Source organism: Drosophila kikkawai, chromosome X (genome assembly GCF_030179895.1).
Source record: "Drosophila kikkawai strain 14028-0561.14 chromosome X, DkikHiC1v2, whole genome shotgun sequence".
NCBI lineage: Eukaryota > Metazoa > Arthropoda > Insecta > Diptera > Drosophilidae > Drosophila > Drosophila kikkawai.
In genome coordinates this window covers 25,353,584-25,376,522 of record NC_091733.1, presented here as the reverse complement: position 1 = coordinate 25,376,522, position 22,939 = coordinate 25,353,584, and the positions used below count along the sequence as shown (strand labels likewise).

Below are 22,939 nucleotides of genomic sequence, written 5' to 3'. Positions count from 1 at the left end.
ATTAATATAAAAAAAAAACAAGACGACCATCGACACAAAAAAAAAAACAGAATTTTTATAAGCAATACACATACATCGTACATATACATATACATATCATATCAAGTATCGATCATTGATCAATCAATCGGCCGGCAAAATCGCGCTACTACCTCGCTTTAGTAAATTATATAGTACTAAGTATATAGTAATTAATTGTATATATATAAGTAGGCATATCTGTCGCTAGATATATGCTTGTTAATATTGAAAATATTTTTGCAATTTGTTTTTGCCGGTTCTTTTGCGCTTTCGTGTTTCGTTTTGCAATAAGCTAGAGGCGGGGGAAGGGAGAGCTCTAGGCAGGGATGTATATCGAGTCTGATTTTGATATATCGAAAAAAAAATATATCGAAAGATTTGTAAACTTGAACATATTGAATTTTAAAATATAGAAAAATATTGCATTTAATTTTTAAATTTAAAAAAAAAAGTATACAAAAACATGTTGAATCTTCCTGTTTTCAATTCAATTTCAATTATATTAGTTTCATATATCAAACAGAATATCGATTTATTGCCCTATTGTATATCGCAACGTTGAAATATTGATTTATAAATCGAAAAATTATACAAAAAATTGTAAATAATTAAATCTTTCTTTTTTTTCAATCATATTAGTTTGATATATCAAACTGAATATCGATTTAACGCATAACTTTATATTGCAACGCTAAAATCTCAATTTATGATCGATACATCAATATTTTCCACCATCCCTAGGCTAAAGCTTATGTCTTCTACAGATCTACATAGGAATATATGTATAAAATAGTGGGAGGGGGTAAGCAATTAAGCAGCAGGGGAAGCTTTAGCATAAGGAGCTATTATAGTGTTAGACACTTGATCATCCCAGGTGTGTGTGTGTATGTGTGTGTTGTTTGTCTTGTGTGTGTGTCGCCATTGATTTAGATCAGTGAGTCTACGACTTGCCTTTGGATCACTGATTTAGATCCCTAATAAACTTAGCTTCAATAGCAGTTTCTTTTCCTGATCCTAGTCCTGATCCTGATCCTGGTCCTGGTATATACAATTGGCAGCACATCATCTCTCCGTCTCCCTCTTCTGTGTGTGTGTTTGTGTGGGTGTGCTTGTGCCAGAGAGTCAGAGGTGTAGGCGTAGGCTTTCATATTTATGTTAAAAAAATATATATATATAAATATATATATTCCATATGTGTGTGTGTGTGTTTGCGTGTCCCTCCTAATCCTTTTTGCGCGCCTGCAGAAAGCAATACAGTATGCCCGCCTGGGCCATCACATCCACAGTACTGGCAGCCAGCGGATCCTTTTGCTTCACCTGCGTCTGTCCCGGCCTCAGCAAGGTGGGCCCAAAAACCATGGCCAGATTGTGCAGCGACATCTTGTTGTCCGTCTCTTTTTCATGGACCCTGGAAATATGAAGAAAATAGCGTTCGTTTTGTAGATGAAAAAGAGCGAGAGGAAAGTTCATATAAATATCTAAAAAAAAAAGATATAAACTTACCTAATTAAATGATCTAGAATCAGACTGATGGAGGCCTTGTTGGCCTGCGGCAGCTCCTCAAACACCTTGAGCAGCTCATTGATCCTGGTGGCTTCGTTGTTATTGCTAAACGCACTGAAGGTGTCAAAGAAGCGCGGATATAACTGATCGGTGAACAGGGCCTCGGGCAGTTCGCGTAGGAAGCTCTTCAGTATGCCAGTGACCGAATGGATGTCCACTTCGCGGAGCAGCTGCTCAGCCTCATAGGCGTCTGTGTTGATGGATTTTATAATTATTTTAAATTAATTATTATTACAGAGATGGATTTTAGCATATTTTATTTAATATTATTTATTTTACAAGTTCTCTTACCCGATTCAAAGGCCTTCTTTAGCTTGGCCAGATCGGAGGCCGAGCCGCTGACGCGATAGCATCCCACCTCCAGCATCCCCCGACGCTCCACCTCGCGAATGCAGGCACTGATGATAAAGGGAATGTCGCGTTTTTCGCGTCTAAATAAAGAAATATTCATGTAAATACAAATTAATAAATATTATTTATAAATAAATTGATATATTTAAATAAATAAATGTTATTAAAAATAAAACTTGCATTGAATTGATTATTAAAATATTAATATTACTCACTTTAATACTTGACTCATTTTGGCACCGAAAAGTGCTCCCGGCTTGGTGGTGGCTCGGCACAGCTCCCCAGGCACAAACCGGAAGCTGCAGCCCAGCTCCAAGGTCTCGCTCAGCTTGATGCTACGCGTTTGCGTGGTCTCCGTCAGCCAGCTTAAGCTCAACTAAGGAAAAATATTAAAAAAAATTTTTTTTTTAATATTACAAATATATTTAAAAATATTTCAAAAATATATAAAAATATTTTAAAAAATTGTAAAAGACTTTAAAGATTTTTCGTTTCAAAAAAACCCACCTTGAGTATGTGTTTGGCCCGCAGCAGAGGTCGCTCCTTGGCCTCGTACAACAGAATCCGCACATTCTGGCTGCCCTCCAGCTCGAGCATGAAACTCTCGTTCCACAGCGGCGTCTGGCTTCGGCAGACCATCTTGGTAGTGGCCTTGCGGAAATAATGACCATACGAATCCACCTCCACACAGATGTATAGATCAGCCGCCTGCTCGAGACCACTCAGGCCCTGGACACCCATATGCAGGTCGCCCACCAAGAGGCTCTCATCATTGGTGTTGCGCATCAGATACGAACCCATTTCAGTCTTCATGCCCCGCTGCATGGCCACAATGAAGGCGCTCACCTCCAGCGAGTTGATCGTATTGGCTCCAGGCAGATTGCACTTTTGCTAAGGACACAAAGAGGTTAATTTATATAATTCCCATATTCCCCCAAGTGCCACAAAAATACCTTGAGCGATGTTATCGAATCGATCCATTGCGTTCGCTCAAAGTCCGAGCTTAGGAAGAAGGTCATGGTCTTGTTGTTGGCCTTGTTGCTTAGCCGCAGCACCAGATTGGGTGTGGCCAGGACCAGCTGGGACTCCAGATCGGCCAGCTTGCGTTTGTATTTATCACCGGACCGCACTGGGCCATTGCTGGCCACCTCGAGGGCCAATTGATCGCGAACCGAACGCAAATTGCGCTTCACTTGCGAAATATTCGCTGGACTAGATTCCTTGAGCTCGGCAGCGGGATCAGCCTCTTCGATAATGCTGACATCCTTCAGTGGAATAAACCACTTGAGCTCATAGTCAATGCGATCCCTACCCAATGCCTTGTACTTGGCGCAGGCAATCACATCATTGAATAGGAACAGGTGACGCAGCTTCCGATGCCCGTCGACCAGCTCCACGATGAACGAGTTACGTACCATTCGCCGCAAATTTCGATTCGATTCGCTGGGCAACCGCTGATTGACCACATTGAACTGATTGAGGAACATCTGAATGATCTTCTGCGCCTGCCTCAGCGGCTGATGATCCGGATGGGCGTTCGGTGTCTCGCGTAACAGATCGTTGAACACCAACGCATTGATCTGTACCCTGGCCACTGGTTTGTGCAGCAGATCCTCCAGCGTCAGTGATTGCTCTGTCTGAAGATTGACCACAATTGTGGAGACAATCTTCTTGAATTGCGGATTACTGGCACTGCACTTCTTCACCGTATCGATGGCGTTCTTGTAATTGTGCAGAAAGGCGCTGTACAGATCAAACATATCGGCCAGCCGGCGAAAGGGTTCGCCTATGAGCACATCACCGCCCTCGTGGGACACTATGGTCTTCAAATCGTTGAGGAAGCCGGTGTGCAGCTCATACAGTTCGTCGATTTTAAAGAAAATCGTGTTCTCCTCCTCCTCCTTGATCACAGGCTGCGAGGTGTTGAGCGTGGCATGGATTGCTTTCTTGTACTGCAAAAGAAGGGGGGGAACAGGGGGTTTACGTTTTTTAATTGAAGTTAATTTTTTTGTAAGTTTAATTTAATTTAAGTTTTTTTTTTTTTAATTTAGTTTTTGTGGCACTTTTTAATTTAATTTTAAAAATATAATATTTTTGGAATTTGTTTCAACTAAATTTTTACAAAGAATTAAATAATTTAAATTTAAGTTAATTTTTTTCTTTTTTCACCATTTTTAATTTATTCAGAAAATGTTATATTTTTTGCATTATGTTTCAAACTAAATTTTCATTTTTTAATTGAAGTTAATTAAAAAAAAATTATCTTTTAAGCCATTTATAAATCCCAAGAATCAATAAATATATATAAAAAGATCAAGTTTGTATCCCCCGAAATCCCTCTTATACCAACTGATCTTCCATTTTAGTGATAAAAATAATTAATTTTCATTTATTTGTTTTCAAGTTACATAAATGCAATAATATTTTATATAAAGATACAAAACTTTAGTGCTATATATGTTGATATATTTGTGCTATATGTTGAAAAAATGATAAGTACACTTAAGGAACTTTTGCAGGTCAAGAGCCAAGATTAAGAATTTTTAATTTAATATAATTACAATGATCAATGCAATTTATTTATTTCTTTTTAAAAATTCTTGAAAATGTAAATATTATGCCAAAAGTCACATTCGTGATACTGGAAATGTCCAGTTTGGTAAAGAGTCTAGTGTTCAGTGGCAAGATCTCTCCCGAGACAGGTGAAGTTTTCGGAGATCCCTTGCTCTTTCTCTCTCTCTCTCCTAATCCGTGATGGAGATCTGGGCAAAGCCCACCAATAATCGTTCATCCGGGACTTCACCCGGCTGGACGCCGGATATCAATTGAAAAGTGATCTTCTTCATGGTGCTGCTGGCGGCTATCAGTTTCTCCAAATGCTGGGTCATTGGCAGGATGTCCAGGGCATCTACCAGGGCAGCATCGACCAGCTCCTTGGCTATACACTCGGCGGTGTCCTTGCCGGACACAAACTCAAAGCGTATGTCATGGAGTTCACGTTGGACATTGCGCATACGCATGCGCAGGACAAGATTAACGGGTGCCGCAGAAGCTTTGGTTAGCGGTAGCTGGGCGAATCTAGTGTTTGCCTCATGATTAGGAACAGGAGCACCAATAGCAGCTCCCTCATCTTGAGTCTCTGAAGTCATTGTGGCATCCGGTGATGATTCCTCTTTATCACTATCCGAGGAATCAGCTTTGGCCAAGCAATTTATGGGTTTGTCCTCCAAGTCCGAGTCCGAGGAGGGTTGATTTTTACCACCACCGCCACCGGAGTTGGAACTCGAAGCGAAGCCAACCGAGCTACTGCTATCCTCCTCTTCCTCCTCCTCCTCATCGCTGGACCAAACCCATTCGCCGGACATTGAGCGATGCAAGCATCCTGGTTGCTTCTTTGCCGCCTTGTGTACCCTGATCTCAAAACTGGGACCAGATTGGATCAGCGTCTGGACGAGATACTTTCGATCCTTGGCCTTCTTGAAGAAGGCATGTTTGAGGAGCTCACTGGCCATGGGCCGTTTGGCGGGATCCTTTTGCAGACATTCGGCAATCATCTTGCGAAAGGTCTTGCCATATGCCTTGTACTGATCCTGGTTGAGGGCAGCCGTATCCAGGGTGGGCGGTTCGTTTTGGAGGGTCAGCATGAGAACCTTCATCGGGGGATACTTGTGATAGGGTGCCGTTCCAGTGGCCATCTCAATGGCTGTTATACCAATGGACCAAATGTCTGCCTTAAAGTCATAGCCATGATGTTGCTCCATCACCTCCGGTGCCATCCAACAGGGTGTCCCGACGAAAGTATGACGCACCTTCTGGCGCGACAAATCACAACCGGTGGCCAGCCAGGCACTCACCCCGAAATCAGCAATTTGTATGGTTCCATCGTTGCCAATTAGTATATTTGCCGACTTGATGTCCCGATGGATTTGTCCATTGGAATGAAAGTACTCCAGACCGCGTAGCACCTCCTTGAGGGCTGTGGCAATGGTGGCCTCGTCAAAGACACCCTGCTTGCAGTTGGAAAGGCGCATCTTGTGCTTGATAATGTCCAGTAGGGAGCCACCCTCGAGGAGGCGCAGCACCAGCCAGAGTTCTTCATCCACCACAAAGGAGGTGTGATAGGTTACCACATTCTCGTGATTGCAGGAGGCCATGGCCTGGATTTCCTTGAGCAGTTCATCCATTGATGTATTCCATCTCTCCAGATTGATGCGCTTAATGGCACACCTCTCCTTGCGGGGCACACAGAAGGCTCCGTGGACAACGGCCGTGGCTCCAACACCAATTACATCGCCCAGTTCGTAGCCATCTCTGGTGTTGGGCCACATCTGGCGTTTGTTGGGGGATTTAGAGGGTTCTCCAGGTCCAGTTGGTCTAGTGGGTTCTACTCCTACTGCTCCTCGTGCAACAGCAGCTGTTCCTCTTCCACCTCTTCCTCCTTCTCCGTTTCCTCCTCCTGCGGCTCTTCCTTCTGCGGCTCCTCCTCCTGCGGTTCTTCCTCCTCCGAGCCCTTCTCCTCCTCTTTCAGCTCTTCCTCCTCCAGCTCCTCCTCCCCTTCCTCCTCCATTATTGCTGGACATATTGCCTGGCACCATGTAGGCCATATTCCTGTTGCCATTTCTAGCCGCCATGTGGCTGAGGTGGGGAGGAGGTGTGCCAGGTCGATGGCGGATATTCATTATCAGTGGGAAATCTTTTTTTTATATAAGGAAATTATGTTTCTTTTACAGGTTATAAAAAGGATTTTCCTGGTGGTTCAGTCTTTGGTTAATGCTTATCCTTTTTTGGTTTAACTTCTCCTTTTTTTTATACAAATTTCACTGATCTTCGACTGCTTTTTATTAATTTCTCACTGGGTTTATATACTTTTTACATTTTATACCCGGTTTTATAGGTTTTTAAGTTGATTTTATTTTTAGTTATTTTATTTATTTATTTATTTTATTTATATTTAAGTTTTAATAAAGTTTAAGTGCACTTTTAAGATCAATTTTCAGTTCAATTTTAAGTTTAATTTTAAGTTCAATTTTCAGTTCAATTTAAAGTAAAATTAAAAGTTCATTTTTTAGTTAAATTTTAACGTGAATTTTCCAATTTTATTTTTTGATTCACGTCCAATTGGGCCTGGCTGCCAGTTTTGAGTGTCGGAAAATTGTCTTTCAAAGTTTGAAGACACCGGCAAAAAAGCCATTGTTTTGATAACGCTCCCAACTGATTTCGATAAATCAAATTGAAATATGAACTATCTTTACCGATCTTTCTCTCTCTCTGTTGAGCCGAGCTTGCAAATTAAGAGTAAAAAAAAATATAAAAAATAATCCACCCTTTGTCTCTTCATAGAACTCCTCTTCCACATGCAAAGAGCCATAAAAACTCCCAGAAAAGAGAAGGGAGACAGAGAGAGCTTATTAAGAGTCAGCAAATGATCCAAAAAAAGGGGCTGACAAGGCTTTAAAACGCCGATTTTATGGCATAAATCATAAAAAAAAAAACTATCTTTAATATACATCTTGTATTTATTTATTGTTTTGTGGATTTAGGGGGTGAATTTAACAAGGGGGGGGAATTTAACTTTTAAGAAGTTGCAGTTTATAGCCCTAAAAATCTTACTTTTTATTATAAAATCTTTGTAATTATTATTAAATTTATTAAAACTAAATAAACTAATTTCTGAATATTAAGAAGGAAATAACTTTTAAAATTTATAATAGAAATAAGACTCTTGATCTTGGAGAAAATATTTACTTAAAAGTCTTCTTCGAAGTTTATACCCTGTAAAATCTTTATTTTTATTATAAAATCTTTGTAATTATGGCTATATAATATAGTCATCCGATTTATCAAAAATAAATTTTAAAATTAATTTCTATATTCGTAAAAAAAACTTTGGAAAAATATTAATATTAATAAAAAATTTTATTTATCAAAAATGAATTTTAAAATTAATTTCTCGAAGTTTATATTCTTTAAAATCATTATTTTTATTGAAAGATATTTATAATTACGTATATATATTTAGAAATAAATATAGATATATATAAATAAATATATATAACATTTAATATATTTATAAATATTCTGTAAACGAGTGTTTCCCCCTGAAACATCATTCTATAGACTACAGGACTTGAGCAAGTTTAAAATATTTTAAAATTCTCCTACCTTAACCTACTGAAAGATATATCTTATTCTGATTTAATACAAGTCTAGTAAACTCACCTGCATCATTTTATTGAGGCACTCCACATAGATCGTCTCGCTGTGGATAATCGAGCTGAGTATGGAACGTATTTTGGCACCGCGGGCATTTCCACAGACCTAAACAAACATTAAAAGAATAGTATTTTTTTTTTTGTTTTTTTTTTATAAAATGAAAGTTCGTGCAAGTGTATAAAATGTGTGTGTACACAAATAGAAACATTATTATATACATATATGTATAATAAAAGAAAGAAAGATAAGTGTTTTACCAACCAATTCCAGGACTAAATACAAAACTGAAACCAAAATAGACTTGCAAATATTACAAAAAAGATATATACAAATAGATATAGAGATTATAAAAACTTGGACTTTAGATCAAGGTGATGTTGATATAGAAATTTGCAAGACTATAGGGTACACAAAAATCGAAACAAAATCTGAAATTGAAACAACGCCACTCGGACAAATAGGGGAAATAAGGGATTATAGTATATAGTATATATATATGCATATGGACAGTGTCCGATGTACGAGATAAGTGGAAGCAAGAGGAGAACATAGACCATATGGAAATTCGATCGGGGGCGATCGGGTGCACATACATATATACATATGGATTGTAATCATGGTCGTGAGCGAGGAAAACAAAACTCAAATGATAAACAAACACGGCGAGGAAGCGCATTCAAAAAGCTATATCCAAACAGATCAAACACGATTATGTACACAGATAAATGTCTATATATATATATACGTATAAAGACTGCTATATCGTAAGCTGATCCTTTGTACTCACAAGTATCGCTGAAACTAAGTTCTGTTGGGAGGAGAGAGAATAAAGAGAGAGAGAGAGAGAGAGAGAGAGAAAGAAAGAGACACGGAGAGTGAGAGAGAAAGAGTGAAGACACAAGAAACGAAAATTATGGTTAGTAAAAGTTATTAGTAATTACTCAAAGCCCACAAATAACAGTTGAGCTTTACAAAAGGGATTCCATTAGGTATCCTTTTCATAGAGGCTCTCTTGTTACTCAATGTGAGAGCGGAGAGTAATTTCAAGAGAGCTCAACTTAAGCGCTCTCTACAAGCTCAATCCAAATGCTCTCTCAGCTGAGAACACTCAATGAAATAGGAAACCCTTAAGAGAACAGAAAGCCTGCTGGATTTTTCCTTAGGAAAACTGATCAACTTTTGTCGGTGAGCTTTGATTATAAATATTTCTTAAACTTTTAATTTAAACTTAAGATTATGAAAGAGATTTGTAATAAGGATATTCTGGGATATGTCTGAGACTGTTCCTACTCAATATATAAATTTAATTTCTTGGATTTCCAGACTCTGATTAAGCCAAGCTGTCATAAATAATAGTTAAATGTAAGCAATAATTAATAATTAAATATTGCAAGTAACTGAGAAGTTAGAGAATATTTTTCTAAGAAAAATTCTGAAAATAGCTAGACAAATATTTTTCGCACTATAAAGCTTTGTCTATTTCTTTTCTATATATTTTAAAAATCCTCACAAAGCATTTCCAATTTGAGACCGACTTTAGAAATTAGTTTTTGCTATGCAATTTGAAATCAATTAGCGATAACGAAAAATATGTTAAGTGGCAAAGCGTGAGCTTAGTCATCAGTGGGATTGCATCAACCCACCCCCTTTGGGATACTATAGAAACCTATAGCTATTAGCTCAAGCTCAAGCTCAAGCTGAAGCTGAGCTAAGCTTAGCTGCTACAATGATTATGATGATGACAACGTTGAGCTTGGCTGGGAATGTGAAACAAGGTTCGGTTTGGACTATTAAAAAACTAAAAAAAAAACACCTGGGCAATGCATTCATCCATGAACTCGGAAAGTACTCACCTTGCGAAGGGCTCCCGGCGTGGTTTGCGACGATGTGGTGGTCTGCTCGTCGTGCGAAATGGTGCGCAGTATGGGCGGACCCTCGTACTCCCCGTCGCTGTCCAGAGAGCTGGAGCGAGTCTCGTTGCTTTGTCTGTTAAGGAAATGTTTTTAAAACATATATTTAATATATAAATTAATAAATAAATAAATAAATATTACAAAAAAAAATATATATAAAAATTGAACAAAATTTAAATTGCATAAAAATATAAAATTTTATAAATATTAAAAATTAAAAAAATAAAAATATACAAAATATATTTAAAAAAATATAGAAATATGAAAATTTAAATTGTATAAATATAAAAATTAAAAAAAAAATATATATATATAAAAATTAAAAAAAAAAATTTTATATATAAAAATTTTTTAAAAATATATATATTAAAATTTTAAAAATTTTATATATATTAAATTGTATAGGTAAATATAAAAATTGTAAAAAATATATAAAAATGGAAATATATGAAAATTTAAAATATATTAAAATATAAAATTAAATTAATTAAAAAATTATTAAAATACAAAAATATAAAAATATACAAAAATACAAAATTAAAAAATATATAAATTTCTTAAAAAAAAAAGAAAAGAAAATAGAGGAAAAGCTTCTCTCAAACTTACTGTAGGAAGTAGTCAATGTTGACATAGTTGGAGGTCCGGCCTGGAGATTCGGGATCCGTCACATTGGCCAAGGGCAGTGTGCTACTGCTACCGGGCGTGGACAGGTCATCGCGACTGGAGGAGGAGCCGGTGCGGCCGGGTTTAATGAACACATACTCGCCCTCGCCATTGTCCAGCGGTACGCTATCATAATACGGTTCATTGTCGGCCACCGTTGATGCGGCTGCTTGTGCCGCTGCTGCTGCTGCTGCCGCCGCCTTGGCGCTGTCTGAACTCAGCGAGGATACGCTCTCATAGCTCTTGATCTGGGGGAATATCAGATTAAACTACTGATTTTTTATACATTTTTATCTCATAAACTCACCACCTCTGATATGCCCTGGGATGCCAGCGATTCCTTGGAGCCCACACTTCGCTGATTCGCTGATCCGCCCTCCGCATCGCTGGCCTGCAGTGAGGTGCGTGACTTCTTCTCCAGGCTGCTCGTCGAGCTGCTATCCGTTGCTGCCAGTTTCGCTGTCTTGCTCAGACTGCCTGTGGGTGAGGCACCCACTCCTGTGCTACGTCCCGGTGTCAGGGCTCGTCCTGGTGTAGATGCTGTGCGTCCCAAACTACCGCCGCCGCCGCTCGAAGGAGAAGCTTCACTTCGTTTAGCCTGCTCCAAGCTGCTGCTGTTCTCTGTTGTCTTGCCCACCATTTTGCGACCAAGTTCCTCCATCAATTCCGGATTATTCACATTCACGAATTTGCCCAGCTCAGGAGTGGTCTTACGATTTGCAGCATATTTGGAGTCCAGATTCTCCGACGATTTCTGTCGTAGAATGTCCGAGGGCTTGATATTCCGTTCCAGCGAGTTACCGGGACTATCCGAGGAGGCGGAAAGGCTGCCACCAGAGCTGCTTGGCAGCGGCATTGTGCTGCCCGTGAAGGGAGTATCCCGCTTGGGAGAGGATGACAGCTGCTGACCGGGAATGGTGGGGGGTTCCACGCGCCGTATATTCTTGGGCGGAGGTCTGTAGGAAGAGGGGGAAGAGTTGGTTTATTTTTTTAATATTATATAGAAAATATTGTAAACTCTGATTAATTGCAAATTTAAATATGGAAATTATCGCATTTATCGTTTAAAAATCGATAATTGCGAAAGGTCATTAAAAAATGTTAATTATTTTATTTGTGGGTTTTTTTTAAAATAATATTTAGATATATGTAATTGTAAACTCTAATTTATCTTTCTAATCAAGAAGAGTAATTAACTTTCTTTTTTGGAAATTTTAAAAATTTAGTTTTTTAAAATAAATGCTTGATAAATTTTTTTAAAATATTTTGTAAATAATTAATATTATATTTATTGATTAAATTAATTTATTAAGCATTTATTTAAACACCTAAAACTCTTTAAGAAACAAATTCCCAAGAAAATTTCACTTAAAAAATAATTAATTTAAGTCCTTATTGCTGTGGATTTCCTTCTTTTCCAGAGTTTACAACCAGTTTTTCCAGACAGACATACACACTCACCTGGGTGGCATTTTCTTCTTGGCCTCCACGTGGGCAGCGTACGAGGTGAGCGACGGCGACAACGGCGGGGCCGAGGGTTCCGCACCCAGTCCTCCTCCTCCAGTGCCTCCTCCGCTGCCCGCATAACGAGCGAATGTGGAGGGCGGCGTGGGTTGTTGCTGCTGCTGCTGCTGGTCATTGACCGACGACGACGACGACGTGGCTGTATCGTCACCCTCTTTGTCTTTGGCCTCCTTGACCTGGATGACGGTGACGTACTGCGATGTGGACTTGCGCAGCGGCACTTTCGTAGACTCCTTGTCTGCATCTCCACCACCACCTCCTCCGCCTGCGCTTGCTCCACTTTGTGCTGTGCCATTGTCCGGCTGGGCTTTGATGGAGGCCGCCAGCTCTGTGATGCACTGCTGTAGGGCACCATTTGCATCCTTCTCATTGCCGCTATCCTTGTCCCGATCCTCGCGCTCAATTAGCTGCGGTATCCGCTGCTTGCCGCCTCCACCCGTTGGCGGTGCTGATTGTGGCGGAACGTTGCTGCTGCTACTGCTGCTGCTCCCCGTTCCGGCAGCATTTGTGTGTGTGTACTTGTTGTCCGTGTTCAGGGACAGGCGATCCTTGTCCTTGCCCGACGTCGACGAGGACGATTCGCGCAGATTTAAGCTAGATTTCTGCAAGCACAAGAAGAATATATTTATATATATATTATATATAACTGAGTAATTGAGTGATCTCTGAACCAATCAGTAATCAGTAATCAGCAATCAGTGTTAATGTAACTCAATCAAGTTGAGAGCGGCACACAATATACTTCTTAAGGAAATTAAATTAAAAGAAAAGAGTTTCGACATATTTAATAAGAGTTAAGTAAAAATAAATATATATAACTTAAATAATAATCAATTTTATATTAGGAATATTCTTAGTTTAAAAAAAACCTAAATGATAAGTTCTAAGCTTTACTTATCATTTATATTTAACAAAGAATATCTCTAATATAATTATTATTATTATTTAAAGTATATGTTTTATTAATATTGAGGTATTCTTTGAATTTCAAAAAATATTGCTATTTTTAAATTTTAAGAATTTACATTTTTTAGGTTTTCTTGAAGGGAAATTATAATTTTTTTAGTGAACCACTCATTTCCAACCCCATAAATTATATATATTCTTGATCAGCATTAACAGGCGCGTCATTCTAGACATGTCCGGAAGAAAACAATTTTTTTTAAATTTTTTTCCCGATTTTATAAGGGGTTAAATCGTTAAAATTAAAAAAAAAAAATATTTTTTTTAAATTAAAAACTCAGAAAGTAGATTTGTTAATCTATAAAAAACTTGAACAGATCAGCTTTCCGATTTGAATTTAATGCTTTTTTGGCTGAGTTATAATATATTTAGGATTTGATTTTTCCAATAAAAAATTGCGAGAATTCAAATATTTCAGGTTTTCTTGAAGGGAAATTATAATTTTATTTAGTGAAGCAGTCACTTCCGACCCTATAAACAATATATGATCTTGATCAGCATCAACAATGTCCGGACAAATTGTATTTTTTTTAAATTTTTTTTTTTTAATTTTATAAAAGGTTAAAATTATATAAAAAAAATGCAAAAATTTTGATTTATTAAAAATTTAAAATATAGTTTGCAGATTTTTGAACCTATTAAAAACTGGCATAGAAATACTTTCAAATTTAAAATTGAAGCTTTTTTGAATAACTTTTAATAATTTTAAATTTAAATTTGTAAAAAAAAATATTTAAATATTTAATATTTAAAAATATTTAATATTTAATAAAATTTAAATATTTAAAAATATTTAATATTTAAAAAAATGTAAATATTTAATATTTACAAATATTTAAATTAAAAATATTTAATTTGATTTGTCAAAGAAAATTACATTTTTTTTTAAATATTAATTATTATTTATTTATTTATTTTTTTTATTTTTTTAAATAATTTTTCTCTAAATAAATATATGTATATGTATGTGTATATAGATACAAATAATTTTATAATTTGTATAAAATACATATACAATACATTTCTTTATTTATCTTCTAAAGTTAAAAGTTCAATGGTTTTCAGGTAATCAAACAGAGAAAGAGAGAGAGAGAGTTATTTAAAATTATCATAAATGCACACCAGAATGCTGGGAGAAATCGGTAGCAATTCTCCAATTCTCTTCTCCAAATGGCCAGAACCAAAAACGGGAGTAAGAAATACTCTACTTCTACTTCCCAGTTTCGCCAACCAAGTGTTAATTGGCTCGGGCGAGCGGGCTTTAATCCCCAGGGCAAATATATACACAGACATACCCAGCAAGGCACACCCCCGCGCACTCTTTTAAGCCCAAACCTCAGCTCACCTCAACTGAATAAAACTATTTATATATACAAAGTAAAATGCCAAGCACGTAGAGCATTTCATTTCGTTTAATTTCATTTCGATTCGAGCCGTTTCTCCACTTTAAATGGCTGAAAACCGAACACAAACTTGGCTCGAACTCAAAACGCGTGCGTGCGTTCGTTCGTTGGATCTTTCTTCGCTCTTCGCCACAATATTTATTTGTATTTTGGGGCTTTTGAACAAAAAAAAAAAAAAAAAGAAAAAAGTGAAAACTACACACGGGTAAGTAGAAACAAACAAATAAATGCGAGCCAAGAAATACAAATAAATAAAGAGAGCAGCTTATTACCAAAATGGAAAATTGCCAAACCAAAAATTGTTTTTTAGAGGGGGGAAAAAGTAAAGAGACTAAGGAGAGGAGAGGAGAGCTGGTGGGTGGTGGAAGTGGCGGTGTCGGCGGTTTTAGATGGATGGATAGACTACTGGTGGATGTGACCAAGCGAAGAAATGAAGAAAGCGTGCCCAAGTGCGACTCAAAGCCATCGAAGGTCGATGGCTACTTGGTCTCTCGTCATGGAAAGAAGAACAGCTTGTGGCTGGGCAGGAATACATTTTAAATAAAATCGGAAGCTATAATGAATATTTCAATAAAAATACGATTTTTAAGATTTGTGCTATATTGTGTGACTATTTTAGATCCTGAATGCTGATTTTGTTCTGTATAAAAAATTAAATTTTAATAGAAAAACAATAAGTTTTATTTATAATTTACTCTTCCATTACTTAAAACCATTAATTTATTTAGTTTAAACATTTTTAAGCCCCTGATTTTAAGCTAGTTAAACATACATAAATTCAAAGCATTTCTTAGCTGTACTCTCTTGCGTTTCTCCCACATTTTATCATCGTTTCACGCTTTTTTTCTGCTCTGCATTGATACAATTACTTAGCATATTGTTCAATTAACGGGCAGCACTTGGGGTCATAGGCAGCTTATCAGAGCCGACTTTTTCTCAGGCTGAGTAACGGGTTCCCCCGCCCCCTCTCAGTTGTCCTCAATAAATGGAAGAGATTTATTAATAGGATTTACAGTCTAAGGTAAAAAAAATAAACAACAAATATTTTAATAATTTATAATTCCAGGAGAAATAAATAAAATAAAATTAAAAAAATTCTATATTTATCGAAAATCTCTTAAAATCTATAATTCTTCAAGAAAATAAATACTTTTGGGGAATAAAATCTACAATTTAATGGTGAAAATATATATTTTTAAAATATAACCTATAATTCTTAAAAAAAATATATATATATATATTATCCGGAAAAATCTATATTTCTTAAAGAAAATAAATATTTTCATAGTGAAAAATAAATCTGTTATTCTTAGAGAAAATAAAAATATTTAAACTAAAAGGTCAGAAATAAACAAAAGAATGTCTGCCATACACAAATGAGCGTTAATTGATTCGACTTTATTATGACACAATCATCATTTTCCCAGAACATTTTATGATTCGCAATTACCATTTCGAATTCATATGGTATTTATAAACTTTACATTTTCTATATATATATATATCGTAATATATTTATTCGATGATTCAAACTTCACTCAATGACTCCTTTCTGCAAAGTTTTTTCAAATTTAAAAACAGCTGTTTGGTTGGTTAAATGAAAAACCGCGACAATCTTTTGGCCAAAAGTCACCCGCATGTAACTATAAAACAAATTGAAGTATGTGCGCCCCTCCTTTCGTGGTCATATTGATATGGATTGCAGCTTATCAGCGGACACATTGTGTGTGCGTCTCTTGCGTCTGCACCCAGATTGCCAAAGGGTACACCAATACACCGACAGCGAGGCAGCAAAACAAAAAGCACAGCGCGGTTTCACGCCTTTTTTTTTTCCAACTGCTTTCTTCTTACCGCCCCCCGAGACGCTTGTCTTGTTTTTTTTTTCTTTTTTTCTTATTATTATTATTTTTCTTTTGGCCTTACCACAGGCAAGATCATAATAATAGCAATGAACTCTGGCTGGGAGATGACAGGTGCTTGCTTTGAGATAAGTGTTTTGAAGATCTGTATCTTTATAAGGATTATACACTTGGAATTTAGTGGGTAAATTATAAAAAATTATAAATTAAAAAAAAAGACAGTTTGGTGACATCTTAAAATTTCATCTTAAGGTTTTTTAAATAACAAAACAAAGCATTTTTTAAGTAACCAGAAGTTCAATGATATATAAGATTAAAAAAGACGACGAGGAGTAAAGAAATATAGAAGAAGAATTTGTATGTCTTAAATATTAAATAATAATAAATTAAATAATAAATATTAAATAATAATAAATTAAATAATAAATATTAAATAATAATACATTAAATAATAAATATTAAATAATTATACATTAAATAATATCCCAATAAAACCCCCAAATTTGAATCCCAATTATAAAGGAATTTAAGTTTTAACAAGAAACTAAGAAATCTGGTGAATATAATTTCAAAAAAATCTATTAAAATCAATTTATTTAAGACCTATTTTACACATATTGGAAATTTTCGAAATATTGGGATATAAATTTTTAATAAAAAGCAAGCTTAATGGCATAAAATAATTCAAGATATTGCAAAAAGTCATTTCCGGAATTATATATATTTATGTATTGCATTATTTTCATTCATTATTTATTATTTATTTATTAATTATTTTAAATCAAAAAGTTCTAGATTTTTTCTTTGTATTTGTTTATTTTTAAAACATACACTTTGTAATCCATAAATAACTATATTTTTGGAGTTACAAAAAATATACTTATTTATGGATTACAAATTGGCAACAGTTGACTATTTTTTTCACCTCAATTGTGCCTACTGTCTGTTTGTATTTTGTTTTTTTGTAACGCTTTTTTTTTTAGCCGCTAGCCGTTATTGCTTAATTTCTCGGCTACACAAATACACCTATATAGATATATATATATATATATGTATATATATATATATGGCCCCAAGATAGAGCTATAGCTATTGGGAGGTGTCTCTGTGTGCGCCGTCGTTTTTGCGATAACTTTATTGATTTCGACTTGTGATATTATAGAACCAGTAACAATTGTTTTTTTGTTTTTTATATCTTGGAATTTGAGTTTTTTTTTTAAATTATAATATTTAGACTTAAATTTGTCGAGTTTTTTCTGTAAGATAAAATTCTTAATTGTTTACGCACCCCTCTGGACCATAATTTGAATTTCTCTTTAAAGGAAGCCATGCTGCTTCCCAAATTAGCGCCACTTTGTTGTAATCCTTGTTTGTCTTTTTTTCAAGTTATTGTTATGTGCAAAATGTATATGTTTATATATAAAAATCGAATCAAAATCCACAAATCCCTGGGCGGAAAAAGGGAGAGACTGGCGACGACTTAGTGACGATGACTAGACGACGCCGGCAGCGACGCTGGCGTTGACCACGAAACTTGAGTCAACCGAACGTTACACACACGTTAACACACACACACACACACACACACGCATATACAAACACCTGCACCAACGGAAGACGGAGCTCTACAAATGCCAAAAACAACAAAAACAATAAAAAAAAATATATATATAAAGAGTATATGTATTTTCTTTTCTTAATATTTTTTTACGTAATTCTTTGTTATTGTTTGCTCCGTTTTGCAGGTGTTTAATTGGGCTTTTTTGTTCTTATTATTCAAAGCGACTTTTTTATTGGATTTCCGCTTGACTCTATATAGATATATATCTTGTATTATATTCCATATAGGCCTTAGACTTTTTAGCACTATTTTTTAAGTATATTTCTTTTTTGTGGCCACCCGTATCCGTCCGTTGTTGCTGTTATTCACCCAAAACTACAAACTGGCGACAATATATGCAGCGTTAAACGTCGTCGCTGCTGCCGGCAGAGAAAAGCCTACGGAAAATATACTAAAAAAAAAAGAGAGAAAAAAAAAAAACGCACACACACACACTGATGTAGCTGTAGCTGGAGCTGGAGCTGTGGTGTGGGTAGATAACGGCCCGGGCAACGGTTCCCCAGATATCGGTCCCGCAGTGGTAGAGCCCGTGGACATATAGCTATATATGCACACACTTTGATAGGGTTCAGCGAAGGCGGGCGACAATTGTGACAGAGGAAGCCGCAGAGGCAGAGGCTGAGGCTGAGGCTGAGGCAGAGGCAGCGGCAGAACCAGCTGTTGCATGTTGGCCAATTTGGCTTGAAATAAACCCGAAATCAAATATCTAAGGGTAGTCCCTCTAAAGATACATTTGTATTTGTTGTCTTAAAATCATAAACTATACAAATTTGTTCTTAGTTTATAATTTTTAACTGCCAGTTACAAATGCATCTTCTAGATAGTTTCCTTTTGAAAACAATTGACTCTTCCTAGACTGACTTTTAATAAAATTTAAAGAGATCTTTTAAATCAAGATTGCAATATCCTAGTCTTTACAACTTCTTCGAACTAGTTCCCTTCTATATCTCATAATCTTGTAGTATAGTTTTCCTTTTTGTTTACTTTTTGTTAGCTGGGTTCGACTGCGCTGCTTTGCTTCTTTTCCACTCCTCCCCCTCGCTTTCCCCAACCCAACTGATAAGCAGGCAATGACATTTGCCAAAGAAATCGACGACGACGACAACAACGGCGGAAAAGAAGCAAATGCCAGCGAACAAAGCTGGCCGCCTGGTAGCAATACCCCAGCCCTTTCACGATCCAAATAGTATAGGCTATATAGCAGCATAAACCATAAGCTTAATAGGGGACGGAATCAACAGATGCACTGGGACTTTCGAGTATAAATGCCATAAATGCATATTATATTAGTATCTCCCCCTAAGCAGCAAAGAAAGTGAAAGATCAACAAATATTATTATTATTAAACATTTTTTCTAGGTTAACATTGTGGGCCTTAAGTTTGAAATTGATTTTAACGGTCGATCATTAATCGAAATTACTTATAAAGGCGACATTTAGGGGAACTCCCTAACTGGGCGGTAATTTTAAATTTGGTACGAACTACTAAAAGTTAATTAGGTAAAGTTAAAGGCACAATTTCTAAGCAATATTTGTTTATATTATTTGAAAACAAATGTCTGTTGATAGATCTTGTTATTGTTAGGAGAATATCAAAGATATAATAGTACTAATACGGTTTTTTATGACTGTTTCTGGTGTGGAATAAGGATTCAAACAACAAATATTTATATCTCAAAGATGTAACCATTTTTATACCATAACAGGGTATTATAATCTTAGTCAGAAGTTTGCAAGCTTAAAATTTAAAAAAAATTTTTTTTTTTTTTTTTTAACGATGTAACATCGTTAAAATTTACAAAAAAAAAAGTTAAAAATGTTGATTTCTTTAAAAATTACATTTAGTATACAAATTTATTAATCTTGAAAAAATTAGCTTAGAAAAACTTTCCGAATTGAATTTGCTGCATTTTTGCCTTAGTTATGCAAATTTCAGCTTTCCAAAGTTGGTTTCCTTTTTTGTTTTTAATAAAAAGATATTTATAAAGATACAAGATATTTGCAGATAGCATTATATATTATTCACACCCTAATATTTAATATATAATCATTATATCTCATTTAAACCCTAATATTATCTCTAAAAAATAATCCTTTTAAACCCTCGTAAAGCCTTAACAAATAATCCCCTGTACTTACAAACTCTTTATCCACGCCTGCTGTTGATCCCGCACCATTTGTGGTGGTGGTGCTGCTGCCATTGTTGCTGCCATTTCCATTCCCACTCCCGCTGGCTGCCTCAAAGAGAGCCGTGGGATCTCCACCGGAGGCACGATACTTCTCCACGTCGGATAAGAGCCGCTCCAGATACTCCACATAGAGGGTCTCCTGCTCCAGCTCCTTGCTTAGCTCGCAGATCTTGAGCTTGTGCCGCTCTAGGCTTGCCCGCACATCCTGCTCCCAGGCGTCGGACAGGGAGCTCTGCGGGAATCGCTGCATCCACAAACGTTGAAAGTCGTCGAAGACGCTCATGTTGTGTGGCTGGAGATGGTTGCTGCAGCTGCCCCCCCCCTGTCGGCCGCTCCTCCTAGCAGCTAGCTGTCTGTTTTAGTTGATTTTCAGTTGATTTTTCTTTTGCTTCCGTCGATATATACGTATAGATTTTTTACTCGGCTTCTGCTGCTGCTGCTCACGATGATGCTGATGATGATGATGTTGATGATGTTATTAATGGTGACTTCTCGAGACGATGACGAAGAGAGGGCGAGGTTGGCTTTTATGTAACAACAAGCACCAGTTGTGCGTTGTCGCCTTCAACTGCCTGCAAGAGTGAGTGCAAGGTTGGTTGTGTGAGACTCTGTGTATCTGTATCTGTGCGGAGTCTGCGTCTGTGTATCTGTATCTGTGCCTGTGTCGGTGAGTGCGTCGTGCGTCACAGTTCCTTAACTCATAAGACTGGGAATATCCTTGCGTGTGGGCAGTAAAAGCAACAACAACAACAAAATCTTATAGGAGAAATCAAGTATATCTTAGGGATTTCCAAAACAAAACAAAGAGCTGGATTTGGATCAAGATACAAATGCATATCTTTCAAAAAAAAGTGCAAATTTTAAATCAAGTAAAGATTACTTTTAGGTTTTCTTATAGAAAAGGACATAAAAATGCAAATGAAACTCCAAATAACCAAGTTTTAAGTGTTTTTGAAGGATGTTTATAGCTTTTGAAAGATCTTTTAATATAAATACTTTAATTTAAAGCTCAGAAGAACATTTTAATGTCATAAGAAAGCGTTTAAGAATGTATTTACCACTCAAAGTCTTGTTTTTGATTAAAATCTTTAAATAAAACATTAACATATCATATAAAAAGAAAACAATAATAAACAGAATTTCCAATTTATACGCTTTCTAGTTGGAATAAAGTTGGGTTTTAGAAAATAGCGGTTAAAAAACCGGTTTAGTAGCCCTGGTTTTCGGAAGACTGCACTTGCACTTGTAGTTGCTGTTGTTGCCCTTTCGAATGCCGTCTGTGTGTGCGTGTGTGTGTGTGTCTGTGTTTTGATGCTGCTGCTGCTGCTCCTTCTTCTTCGTCTTCTTGCAACTTTGTTGTTTTCTCAAGTTGATTTTTTTTGTCACCTTTTCAGCCAAGGCCAACAGTGCTGGCTGGCGAATGTTGTTTTTTTGTTTTTGTTTCGCAAAACCTTTGGAGGCGCAGACGCAATGAATTTCCATCAAGTTTTTCTCCGTTTTTTTGTTGGTTTATCAAAACAACAACAAAAGCAGAGCAGCGACACCCACACAGACATGACAAACACACAAACAAAAACACATATAGAGAGCTCCTCCAAACACTGTTGTTGTTGTTAGTTGCTGTCTTCCACCTTCCACGTCTTTCTCCTCCTCATCCGCAACAGAGGAGACAATCAGTGGGCGTTGCAGCTGGGCGCAGCTTCAAAAAAGAAAAACAACTAAAAAAAAAAGAAACACTCAAAAAAACAACAAGCCGTTGCCGCCAGCGATGCTCCTCTGGCAGTTGTTGTTGTAGTCCCTGCCCAACCAAACACGCACACACACGCACAGGTATTTGGACGCACACGTCGCAACACTTCACAGGTTTTTTATCCTGGTGTTATGAATTCTCACACGAATCTGTTAGTGTTTGCCATTTCAATTAGATTTCGCTTAGAAAAAAAAAATTATATTCACTCTTTGGCAAACACACACACACGCACACCACCAACACTCGCACCGCAGAGAAGCGCACACAGACAACACATTTGCATATGTGCAGCGTCGATGGCGCATTTCTCTGTGTGTGTGTGCGTGAAACTCGGCTTTGGGTTTGGAACTGTCCCCTCGGTTTATTTGATTTTTCTCGGCCGCCACTCACGTTTCATTTTCCGCCACGATTTTCATTCAATGCGAGGATGCACTAATTCAATCGCTCTTATTTTTCGGCACACACGCATTTAGCAGGTTCACTTTCACATCGAATATCGACGTATATATATAAATATTCCGATTGAACAGCAAGCGATTTCGATTGGCAACACAACTGGTGTGACCGTTACCGGCTTGGAGGAATATAGGCAAATATACTGGTATTTTTTTTAGTATTTTAGGCCTAGCCAGATTTGCAGGCGGGGGGTTTTTTATTTTTTGTTTGCTTTAAATAGATAAAACCCTGGAAAGGGTTTTTCTTAATATATTTTTTTAAATTATTAATTTATTTACTAATTACCTTTTTAAACTCTAGCTGCAGTTATATTTGCAATATCCGTATCCCTTTCCTGCTCCTCCATCAAAACAGTGCTGCCAGATGTCATTTTTGACGGTTACTTTTCAAATAAACCTTTAGAATTATTTGAAATTCATATTAAATCGTATTATAAGCATTATTTCAACT

At 36.5% G+C, this 22,939-nt stretch overlaps 1 protein-coding gene and 1 pseudogene across 4 annotated transcripts; both read right to left on the bottom strand.

Moving 5' to 3' along the window:
- Positions 1 to 31: 31 nt before the first annotated feature.
- On the bottom strand, positions 32 to 22,594 carry RhoGAP1A (Rho GTPase activating protein at 1A). 4 transcript variants are annotated; one of them, XM_017175024.3, is made up of 14 exons: positions 22,424 to 22,593; positions 20,234 to 20,855; positions 12,186 to 12,850; positions 11,032 to 11,680; positions 10,668 to 10,972; positions 10,002 to 10,134; positions 8,936 to 8,956; positions 8,155 to 8,253; positions 2,889 to 3,887; positions 2,443 to 2,826; positions 2,151 to 2,311; positions 1,876 to 2,015; positions 1,525 to 1,774; positions 32 to 1,429 (listed from the first exon to the last, which is right to left on the bottom strand). In XM_017175024.3, exons 2-14 carry the CDS (start codon positions 20,564 to 20,566, stop codon positions 1,243 to 1,245), a joined length of 4,326 nt encoding a protein of 1,441 aa, XP_017030513.1. In that variant the 5' UTR covers positions 20,567 to 20,855; positions 22,424 to 22,593; the 3' UTR covers positions 32 to 1,242. The 4 variants fall into 4 exon arrangements, with proteins under 4 accessions (XP_017030513.1, XP_017030514.1, XP_017030515.1 ...); XM_017175025.3 differs by lacking the exon at positions 8,936 to 8,956; XM_017175026.3 differs by lacking the exons at positions 20,234 to 20,855; positions 22,424 to 22,593 and adding an exon at positions 17,762 to 18,045.
- LOC108080328 (serine/threonine-protein kinase OSR1 pseudogene) lies at positions 4,510 to 7,060 on the bottom strand (annotated as a pseudogene).
- Positions 22,595 to 22,939: the final 345 nt, after the last annotated feature.